The 11,951-nt window shown below is 42.7% G+C and overlaps 1 protein-coding gene across 1 annotated transcript in view; it reads left to right on the top strand.

Annotated features, from left to right (window-relative positions):
• Positions 1 to 2,663: 2,663 nt before the first annotated feature.
• The window catches only part of gtf3c2 (general transcription factor IIIC, polypeptide 2, beta), a 44,621-nt gene continuing 35,333 nt past the window's right edge, over positions 2,664 to 11,951 (top strand). Inside the window, exons 1-4 of the mRNA XM_034162416.1 lie at positions 2,664 to 3,007; positions 7,113 to 7,217; positions 8,685 to 9,228; positions 10,835 to 10,956. Coding sequence (XP_034018307.1) covers positions 7,193 to 7,217; positions 8,685 to 9,228; positions 10,835 to 10,956 — 691 coding nt within the window. The 5' untranslated portion in view covers positions 2,664 to 3,007; positions 7,113 to 7,192. The remainder of the gene's footprint in view (positions 3,008 to 7,112; positions 7,218 to 8,684; positions 9,229 to 10,834; positions 10,957 to 11,951) is intronic.

Here is an 11,951-nt window from a genome sequence, read left to right as displayed (position 1 = left end):
CTGATGGTATCCATCCTCTGGACATGACCTCACCATCACCTTCTCACTGGGGTCCTGATGGTATCCATCCTCTGGACATGACCTCACCATCACCTTCTCACTGGGGTCCTGATGGCATCCATCCTCAGGACATGACCTCATCATCACCTTCTCACTGGGGTCCTGATGGCATCCATCCTCAGGACATGACCTCACCATCACCTTCTCACTGGGGTCCTGATGGTATCCATCCTCTGGACATGACCTCACCATCACCTTCTCACTGGGGTCCTGATGGTATCCATCCTCAGGACATGACGTCACCATCACCTTCTCACTGGGGTCCTGATGGTATCCATCCTCTGGACATGACCTCACCATCACCTTCTCACTGGGGTCCTGATGGTATCCATCCTCAGGACATGACGTCACCATCACCTTCTCACTGGGGTCCTAATGGTATCCATCCTCAGGACATGACATCACCATCACCTTCTCACTGGGGTCCTGATGGTATCCATCCTCTGGACATGACCTCACCATCACCTTCTCACTGGGGTCCTGATGGTATCCATCCTCAGGACATGACCTAACCATCGTAGCCAGCTCTGCTCAATAATCTTTAATGCATTTTGTACGTTCAACTGCTCCCTGATGTCGTACGTTACGCCTGGTCACTCTAATAAAGTCCCAGTCATTAAGGTCAGAGGTCACAATTTAGGGTTTTTTATGTGGATTTGGGAATTGCCCTGAAAGGTCATATTTGTGAAAGGTCTGTGACTGGGACTGTGGTCATGTCTGTCTTTCTGTTTGTTGACAGCTGGGTTTCTGGAACCACGCTTGCCATCGTTTTATTTATTATAGAATTTTAGAGGTGCAGAATGTCACTGTCTGAGGAACAATTCAGGGGGATCAAAAGTAATTGGACATTTGAGTCCTAATCCTTTTTATCCATTTTGTGCCCAGGTTTGTGGTGGTGGAGTTTTTCTTGACAAGTTGGCAGATAACAAGGCTGCAGGTGATTTCAATTTGTGTGTGTGTGTGTGGTCATTTCGGCTGCTCCCGTTTGTTCGGGGTCGCCACAGCGGATACACCGAGATCTGATTTCAAGTGTTAAGTATCGCTTTAAATTAAAACCATTATGAAATATAAAGAGAATGGTTCAGTATGAAAAATCTGTCACAGCAAGCTGTCAGTGTTGCCAGATTAGACTTACAATATCAAAAGGCACCTTACACAATGAAGTGTCACCAAAGACCACATCTGAATGTTACAGGTTTCACAATATTAAAGCCTCCTGTGCAGCGCCTGTGTTCATCAGTCTGCTTCTTATTAATCAGTGGAAAACACAGCAGTCACACAAGCAAAACTTTATTTAAATGAAGTCCAACATAAATGTACATGTATCCATCCCCTGACTTGTCCATAGAAAACTGGCAATAAGACATGATTTATGTGCATTATTACAAAAGGGGGGGATTATTTACATAACCCATCATCTTGGCTTTGATATCTTTACTTAATTTATATCAAATTGAAGATATTTACTTTGAGTTTAAGGAAGACAATTTTTGAAATCTTAATATAGAGAAGGCTAATTTCCTTTTAGTGTCTGAAATGGCATGACAATTTAAAAAGTGTAAAAGTCCAACAGGGTGACTACTGTTGCAAGAGACTGTATGATTTGGACTTTCTTTAGGTTGCAGAACATGTTGCTCAGTGGGATATAGGTTGGGCTACCAATATGTAGACCTGGGTTTGATACCCAGACACGTTACCTGACTGCAAGTAGTCAAATGGTGTATCTTTAAACACCAAAGTCCTTCCTGTAAGGTCAGCCAAAGGGGAATTCCCACCAGCCAACTTTAGTAGGAAAATGTTTCAGTCTGGATTTCACTTTTTTGGTACATATCTCCCTACTGTTTTATTTGGTCTTGTCCTGAGGCTACGGACACATTTAAGCATTAAGAACCTTCACCTGTCTGGGCAACTTCTACATCCTGACACCACCACCAATTTGGAATTAAGTTGTGTGTCTTTGGCTTCCACTGGGAGTTGAACCTGCGATTCTTTGCTCATAAGGCCAACACTCTAGCAGGTCAGCCATAGGGGAAGTCTTGCAGTGTCTTGGTGGCTTCCCTCACTTGTTTCCTTCCTGCATAGTTACTTAGTTGACCAAATGTCTGACGTTTTGTCTCTGACTATATTAAAGTAAACTGTAGTTAATGCTTCTTAAAGCATTAACAAACACTAGTTTTCAGTTCTGTGGAGACTGTTATCTGTTAAAGGGATATGATGTGTTCTATGTCTGTCTTCCCAACGAATCACATCACACTTGTTGATTGGAAAAAAAGCAGTTAAAGCTCCTTTTGTGTAATATATTTATGATTAAAATATCTTCCTCTTCATTTTGGGGTTCTGTTCTGCCAGCATATCTTTGATATATTAGCGATACACCCAGGAGTCGATTCATTTATTTTCTTCTCATTTTAAATTTTCTCCAGCGTTTGATGTTATTTCATTACTTTCCTGTAGGTGCCGCTGTGGTCCAGCAGGGATTTGAGGCAGTGAAGGGGATCAGATAAATTCGAGGCATTCCAAGTTTATTACTTGAACAAAAGGAAAAGGAAACTCTTGCTCTTTTATAAAATTTGATTTTTTCCCCCTCACTTTTTACACCGTTTTGTGTGAAAACGGATCAGGTTTTGGTGTGTAAATGATGGCTGCTGCAGGACCTCACCGCGCCGACAGGGGGCGGTGTGGAGAGTCGTCGTCCCACAACAACATGGCGGTTCGCTGAAGCAGATTGTAACAAATGGCAATATTTGAAATGCAGCGAGCGGGTTTTATTATTTACGCTTTTGGGAAAACGGATGAGGTCGTTAGTCATCGGCCGGTTGTCTTCGGGTGGATTTGGTGATTTTTGTTCCGTGTGGGAAGTGTGGGATTCGATCCGTGTTTCTAGACTCCGGGAGTCGGACACTTTTCAGCTTTCGCCACGCGGGGAGAAGCTGGTATTTCGAGCCCGGTGAGTTTTTAAAATCAGCCCCTGACCTCTTGTTCCGATAATTCGACTGTCGGTTAGTCGATAGTGAAACGAAACCGTCAGACGGCGAAGCTGTTTTAGCCACTTAGCAATAGCTATCCGCTGTTAGCATCGTGGCGTATAAATAGTTGGTATTTGTTGTGTTTTGTTTTAAAATATGAAGCCGAACGGACTTTCCCCTATCTATTAAAAACCTAAAGTGTTTATTTTCCCTGTGTGTGAGTCGTGTAGCTTTAAGAGTCTAAAGTCATCAGATTTCTTCATGGGCTTTGGTCTGTCAGTCTGAGGATCCTTCAACTCTTCCTTCACTCTGTTCACCTTCCTTTCCTCTCTCTACTTTGAGGTCCATCACTGTTTTCCCCGAGTCATGTCCAAACCACACGGACATAATGTCCTTCACTTTTGGACATGTCCATTCTGCTCCCATGTCACACAATTTGTATTTTTGCTTCTGTCAATACACACATTTTTGTGTCCATTCATAGGGATATTTTCCTTTTAGCTTTATTTTGGTGTGGTGTTCCTCATAAGCATTTGAACCTCAATTTGATGTGTTTTCTTGTATTAAAAATCCTTCTTTGTTCCACTCCACCATGACGTTGTGGCTGGTTCCTAAAGTTGCACGATCTGTACTTTCTCCAATTATGTTCCCAGAAACATCAAGTTCCTTCACAGATTTTTGTGTCTGGCTGTCTTGATGGCTTTCCTCACTAGTCTCCACTCAGTTTAAAAACTGCCTCTTCTGGATATTTACCCTACTGTTTGTACAACCCCAAATCAGAAAATGATGCTGCTCCCTTCTTGTCACTCGCGTTCACCACAGCAGATCCGAGGCAGATCTGCACATTGAATTGGCACAAGTTTTATGCCAGATGCCCTTCATGACACAATTCCACATTACATGGAGAAATGTGGCAGGGGTGGGGTTTGAACCAGGAACCTTCTGCACTGAAACCAACTCCGCTAACCACTTGGTCACCATGCCGGCAGAAAACATTAGGGTGATATGGCAAAAACAAAAGTAGTGATCCTTATTTTTACTTTATCTCTTTTATTGCAGACCGTAAGAACCCAAGATAGTTCATGTTTTGTGTGGACACCTTCAGTTTCATTTCCTGCATCCATTCCTGCATTTAAGGCTCGTCACACATTCACAAAAAATTGGGTCAAGGGCATTTTCTAAATATAAGGATTAATTCTCCAGTTTTCGTGAGACAAGTTAGGGGATGCATATGTAAAAATTTCCAAGTTCTCGAATATGTTTTGGAGTTTATTTACATCAGTCATTAAGAAATACAAAATGTTTGGTACTGTAGAGTTCATGCTGGAGTAGAGACAGATTGGATGGAAAACAGGTCACATCTAGGATTGGGTTTCCCATGCGACTTCTAGCAAACTGTAGCTGAAATTTTATGTTCTTTGTAAGAAAATCATTTTCTATACCACTTCATCTTTGTATACTGGCATAGTTCCACCTTAGAATTGGAATATAATATATAAGATATACCTTACTGAATTTTCAATAACTGGTGATGCAACAGACAAAAGTTGCACGATGCACAGTTTCTCCAACCACAACCACAGAAGCCTATAACTCCTTCAGAGTTGTGTGGGTGCTTGGTGACCAGTATGGTCAAAGTAAATGTAAGAATCACTTTATTTTATTTTATTTATTTTTTGTTCTTGAATTTGCATTTTCCACATCATCCTAAGTTTTTCAGATTTTTTTGGTGGGTTGTATATGTACATTTCATATGCCTACTGTATATCACTTATTTATATTAGAGGGTTTTTCTTGTCAACCAAGCAACAATTTACAACTGGCAGCACGGTGGCTTAGTGGTTAGCACTTTTGCCTCACAGTGAGAAGGTCATGGGATCGATTCCCACCTGTGGCCTTTCTATGTGGAGTTTGCGTGTTTAGGTGGACTGGAAACTTTATATTGTCCATAGGTGTGTGTGCGGGTGTGAATGTGTTTGTTTGTCTATATGTGGCCCTGTGACAGACTGGCGTCCTGTCCAGGGTGTACTCCACCTCACGTGCTATGACTGCTGGGATAGACTCCAGCCCCCCGTGACCCTTAATTGGAGTAAACGGTTGAAGATGTGTGTATGAGCGAGTGGCTCTTCTTCTGCCATCACCATAGATCTTGTTGGTCACAGAGCAGGTAGCTAAGTGCTACCAATGTGTAGCCCGTGGAGAAGACACTTCATCTGCATTGGTTCAGCCCAAATATAAAAGGGATAGTGCTCGAGGATGGAGATGTAGCCTGGAATGGACTGCCCTGTCCATTTGTTTCACACTTCAGAATCTGATGATAAACACTATTGTCTCAGGCCTATGTACGTCGTAGTTCTTCTACTGCTGTTACTATGAATTAGACCAGTGGTCTCCAAACTATTCCAGAAAGGGCCGAGAGGGTGCAGGTTTTCTTTGCAGCCACTGACTCCAGCAGGTGATTTCACTGATGAACTCATCCCACCTGTTCCAAGTGATGTTAATCAGTGAAATTAGACCTTATTGGCTACTGCAAAGTAAAACCAGCAGCTTGGTTTCCTGTATGTCAGTCAGCAGGCACATGTGCTGATAACATCATCAAACTGGGGAACCCAGCTGGCTGATTTTGTCTCCCTTCAGGGAATCAATCTAGTTTTTGTAGACTGTTACTTCTGTGGTTTGAGACGTTCCCAAGTCCAAAGAAGAAGCACTAAAGTATTTTCTTTTATTTGGTGAAAGCATTCAAGGTAAAAATATGTATATTTATTTACAGTCATGCTATTTTCTGAGTATTTGTAAGGGCCCCTTCACACACAACACGATTCAAGCCGACTAGCACACGAAAGAGGAATTGAATGCCATTCGTGAAAAATCAGAGCTGCCTCCAACGCCTCGTACACCTGTCGCTACAGTTATTCACGCACACCACCGACTGAAAGCCAGAGAGTGCCCTGTGACAGCCCATTCGGTACCTCTCACGGCAGGTGTTGGCCAAATTCCAGGTGACACACACAAACATCCAACACCGCTCACTGGACACTTAGAAAATGTGTGGCCATTCACGCTGTTAGCACGAAAATCGTGAGCAGACAATCACTTTTGAGCTGGATGTGAAATTTGTCTAAGTGCTCCCACGAGTGTCGCGTTGCAAAAAGCAACACACGTGTGGCATGCGTGCGTATTGCGTGGGTTGCCACCCCACCCCCACGTGGCGTGCAGGGGGAGAGCACACTTGCATGACAAGCTGATATGTATTTCCAGATATGACCACATGGGGGCCGGACAGCCACGTCTGAGCACACAACAGCCGCGCTGCAGCAGCCACGCTGCAGCGCACCTCGGCAGGCTGCTCCATGTGAAACGGACCGTCACATCACGCAGCAGGCGATCTGAATGTCACTCGTGTCTGGCCTGACGTGCGTCCGGCAGAACACGAGCGCCGCAGGACGATGACAATATGACAAGCCAACAGTGCCACAAATACGCCACTTTCAATCACGTATCATCAAAAATACACCATAACTGTAACAAACTGTGTTTTGTCAGTTATTGCAGTGCTTTTTTTTTCTTAAAAAAAAAGTTTCTCTCCTTGTCAATTTTAGCCATTTTACACTCCTGTGATAAGACAGTGATTGTTGTGCAGTGGTAAAGTTTCCGTCTGCGAATCTGAACTTTTGTAAATTGCAGGTTCGAATTGCAGAAGTGGCATTTATTTTTATTTAACCAGGATTATTTTCTGTATTGCGTCCCCTTTTATTTATTATTGATATCAACCCAGTAATTTTCACAAATTATACAGCTGGTTTTTATTTTGTTTTTCTCCACATCAGCAATGCGATGTGGTGCAACACATTCCAGCTGCTCGCATTGTGTTCATGCACGTGCACAAGTGCGCATGAAACCGTCGCTATGCGACCGTGTGTTCCTCCAAACATCAGTTGGATGGTTCGTGGTTCTCCATTTCGTCTTTGGTTCGCAGATTTTCTTCCGGTTTCTGTGTCCTTCGTGTTATATGTGACGGGGCCCTAATGTACGCAGCATCTATTTTATGTCCTCTTTTTTTATTTATTTATTTTTTCCTCTGAGCAGAATTGAGACCACGAGGAGAAAAGACTTTGTTCCACACATGAGGAGAAATCTATCAAAAACCCACAAGAAATCCAGATTATATGGAAGCCACTGATTCAGAACAAGGTTTACTCTCTCAATGTTTTTTTTTTTTTTTTACATATTGCATTCAAGTGCAGTAGTGAATATTAATATCAAAGACACCAAAGTAAAACTGTCCAAACCTGAAATGCTTCACTTATGCAACAGTTTTACGGTATTGTATAAAATTACACTAAACTATATTTACGTTTCTCAAATATTTTTTCCTGCCTAACGTTAAATTTGCCACTGTGGAATTAATACAAAAAAACTACAAACTCTTGAATTACAGTGATCATATCGAGCATAAAATATTACAGTAAAATTGAGTGAACACCCTCAGGGCCGCAGGGCTGATCAGAGCTCTGTGGATGCCCCAAAATGATTATTAACTTCCAAATTAATGGATATTATTTTTCATATTTTTTTTTGTTGGCATGATTTTAGAAATAATAATGCAGTCATGGTAAATTTTCTGGCCTGGCGACCCACTAGGCTGTTATAACTGTCAAGAAAATACTGCTATTCATAATGTACTAATTTACCATAAAAGGCCGGATAACAGCACCACTCAACTGATTTCATAAGCAGCTGTTGCCTGATTGTGTTCCGTGCATCTCCTCACCATTCAGAGAGTCAAGAAAAGTCATTTAATTCCAGGCAGATGAGCTCTTCTTGCTATCGCAGATTTTTTTTTTCTATGCTACGAAAGTAAACTATATACCCATTTATGATATGCTCCAAGCAGCACAGCACGGGGCATTTGAACAGAAGTGCTTGGAGAGAACGCGCCGTGTCAGCCACACGCGATGGCCACATCTAGGTGTAACTGCAAGAAGGCAAACTATTCTTGATTATTAATTATTAATAATTCTTTCTGTGCATAATATAAACATTTGATGCACCATTGTGCACTGAGCAGCACAACGTCTCCCTGCAGGACATTTGTCCAGTGTGCACTCAGAGGACCTGCTCAGGTTAGCATGTGCATGACCCACTGACTATCTGTGGCAGTCACAGCACATGTCAGCTGTTTTATATAGAGATGCACACCTGCCACCGTTATTAATTTGTGCACTCTCTGGTTGCCAATCCTTAAGGTGCATATCCTCAGTATATACATATATATATATATATATATATATAAAATCGATCATGGGGGGGGGGGGGCTTTCCCACGATTTGGCTCAAGATGTTGGTCACCTGCTGACGATGGATGAGGGAATCACCCAACTGCCAACCACATTGTATTGTATTTGCTATTTTACCACTACATCAATTTAGTTTACAAAATAAATATTATAAATCAAATCTTAAATTTGGTTCATCTGCTTTCGAACTTCAGAAGTTCACATGTTTAACTGCTAAGCTAACTCATAACTAAAACCTCAAGCAAATGCATGTGTTTTACCTGACGGGGAGAAATGCCAAAGTCCAGATGAACTCTCTTGTACTGTTTACGGCCAGGGTTTGGAATAATGGGACATAATAATAATGTCAGCGTCCTTTCAGAGCAACGTCAGCCTGCAGAGCAGCTGAGGGAGTTAGTCCCCACCTCAAGTGGACGACAACGGAAGCGAAATGTCAAATATTTGGATTATGAAATGGACGGGACCTGGGGTGTCCAACCTGATGAACAGGATTTACCAAAAAAGAGCCCCAGAGCAAGCTCTCAAAAGTGTAGTGGAGCTAAGATTTCCCCGAAAAAGACTGCAGATGGAGACCAGGAAGCAATGGACAAAATACCTCAGACATCGGTCAGAAAAACCTCCAAAAAAACTGAGAGAAAAACACCCAAGAAGTGTGTGTCAAAAAAGACTCCTGTCAAACCAGCTGCTGAGGCGGAGCTTCCAGGAGGCGAGAGCGGAGCTGCTGGTAACGTCCAACAGGAAAACGGCTTGCCAAAGCCAAAGAGAAAATACGTGAAGAAGCAGCGTGTACAGCAACAAGCCTCTGATACCGATCCAGCAGGTCAGGAGGTTGAGCGGGAAACGCAGACTGAACGTGAAGAAGAGACGCCACCTGGTGGCCGCCCCAGGAGAGGAGCTGCTAAAGCGTAGGTCACACCTTCCCTCTTTTCTCTTACATCATTTTGCACGTTCTGTTCAGCAGATATACACGATTAAACACCAGGTTAGTACAGATTACAAGTGATAGTGAATGCACCCCAAAGACACGGGAGCTTCTGAAAATGCTCACAAAGGTACCGTGTCCCGTCTGTGAGCTAATGTCTGTAGTTATAACAAGACTTCACCACAAAGTTATAGTGTTAGGTTAGTGAACAGTGAGTGCTTGAAGGGACTGCCCTACACACGCACACACGCACTGCTGTGCTTTGCTGCCCGGTCAGGTCATTTTTTATTATGCTGTAAAGAAATTGTCCACCATGTAGTGCACAAATGACACTATCTGCACTGTTTTAATTTGAGTTTATGCTGCAGTCTGGCATCAGAATAGCTGAGCAGCTCATTCCACATTCAAGCAGGTATTATTTTTTCAAGAGGGACTGATGAAATAATAGGAAAGCCGTCTGAAATAGTATAATGGATGCATGGTGTGTGCAGTCTGGTATGCAAGATATGCTCCATAGAGCCTCCGTATGCGCCAACTTCCACAGTGCTTTTGATGGAGCAATATCTGGGTTCCTCTGCAGGTAGCCACTGTGCATCTCATGTAATTGTGCTAATCTGCCCTCGCTCCCCTGATCACAGCTGCTGCCCACGATCACTGCCCACTCTGGCCAGTGGGATCACCCTCCTCTAAAACAGAAAGAATCTATTTTATTTTACCCTTTAATTGAAGCCTGGCATCAAAATAACTGAGCAGCCAAATCCACATTCAGGCAAGATGCACTAATGAAATAAAAAACGCATCTGTAAAATTAGAGTAAAAGATGTGTATGTGTGTGTGTGTGTGTGTGTGTGTGTGTGTGTGTGTGTGTGTGTGTGTGTGTAAAACCTTCCCAGTTGGTCACAGCGTTCTACCACACTACTATTGCAACAGATAACAGAAGGTCCTTTTTGTACACCAAACTCAAATAGTTTCTTTTGATTGCACCCATTTTCTTGAGGTCCCCAAATATTGATTCAGCACAAATGTTGCACCAGATCCCCTTCATGCCACAACTCCAGGGGTACATAAAGAAAGGACATGGGTGGGATTCAAACCCAGAAGCTTCTTGTTGTTAGTCAAGAGTGTTGAATCGTGTTGAATCATGTGGTAAATAGATTCCGGCAAGTAATGAAGTGAGTCCTTTTAAGTCTGAGATCTGGCAGAGAGTCTTGCTCTGCTCAGAGCTGCTGCTTAAAACCACATTCATGGTTATGATGGAAACATCTGAAGGCAAAAGTTGAAGTTCAAATAAATCCATGAAGCACGGTGACAGTACAGCCCAGTCTCTCATGGACTCAGACGTATAAGCACGTCCCTGTTCAGTGTGTGAGGGTTTTGGGTCGTCTCAGTGCCAAATGGCCAGACCTTGTTTGGTCACTGCTCACTTTCTGTTGAAACATTAACAAGGATTAAAAATGTTATAAAAACTGGAAGTCAGATGAATGTGTAAATGATGAATGACTAACTCGTGTGTGTATATCAGGTGTCATGTGTCTTTTCTTCAGGATTAAATTAAACTGTTAAAAATATCGCTGAATGAATATTTCCAGGGCGCTGAAGTACCTTCATTCTTTTGCGAAAGAGCTGCTCAGTCACTCTGGAGATGATGGCATTCATCCAGAATGTGTTGATGGAACCAGCACAGAGGGAAGCGATCCCAGATCCTTAAAAGGTGCAGTAGAAGTCTGAACCCTCATTCTTTCTTAACCTGTCATTGAGTAGATTTTCTGCACAACATAAATGATGTGAACTACAGTTGTGTTGAAACTTTGGAGAATTTTGACTGTTGACTTATTTATTTTACTTTTTGAAGTTTGTCTGTCTTTGATGAATCTGGTGTTGAGCCACACACTTTACGGTAATGTGCAAAAGTTATGGAACCTGTGATTAAATCATCACCTGTGCTGCCCATTTCTTTTAGACAAGTCAGGAGATGGATACCAGTTAACTTCCAAGTTACTTAATTTTTCACAGACTTCAGTGAATTAAAAATGGAACATTGTTGACACATATGTAAATCTGACTGGAGCAGACAGCCCCAAAAAACCATGTGAATGTGCATGAAGGAGACAACTGAGCAAAGACAACAAGCCTGAAGGTATTAAAAGCTTCAGTGTTCAAGAGGTGGTGGCTAATGGACGCCCAGTGGCAGAACCTTCTATGGGCCGAGTGGACCAAAATTTAATGTTTTCAGCATCAGACTAAATGCCGTGTGTCAAAAAGACAGGAGATGATCGTGGAGGTAGCAGAGCAGAAGATACTGTAATTTTCTGCACATGTAGAGGAGGGACAAAGGGTATATAGGGAGAGGGATGCTGAGAATGGAACCAGTATGCAGGAGAAGGAGAAGAGCTGGACAGGACAAGTAGGTGGTTGGTGGAAGAAGATGCATCACACAGGGTGAGATGGAGATATGTAATCTGCTGTGGCGACCCCAAAAGGAAGCAGTGGAAAGAAAGAAAACAAAATGCTGGGTTTGGTGTAGGCTAAACATGCACAACACCATCCCATGCAGGAGGTAGCGTGGTGGCAGCATCATGCTATGGGGATGCTTCTCTGTTGCAGAAAGTGGGAGGCTAGGTTAAAGAAGAAGAGAAGTAAGCCTCTACAGGTCTGAAGGCCCATTGGTGCCTGTGCTTATCACTCGATTCTGTAGCATGAAGTGGA

Source organism: Thalassophryne amazonica, chromosome 21 (assembly GCF_902500255.1).
Source record: "Thalassophryne amazonica chromosome 21, fThaAma1.1, whole genome shotgun sequence".
NCBI lineage: Eukaryota > Metazoa > Chordata > Actinopteri > Batrachoidiformes > Batrachoididae > Thalassophryne > Thalassophryne amazonica.
The sequence above is the reverse complement of the archived record's forward strand: the minus strand, read 5'-3'. Positions and strand labels throughout refer to the sequence as shown.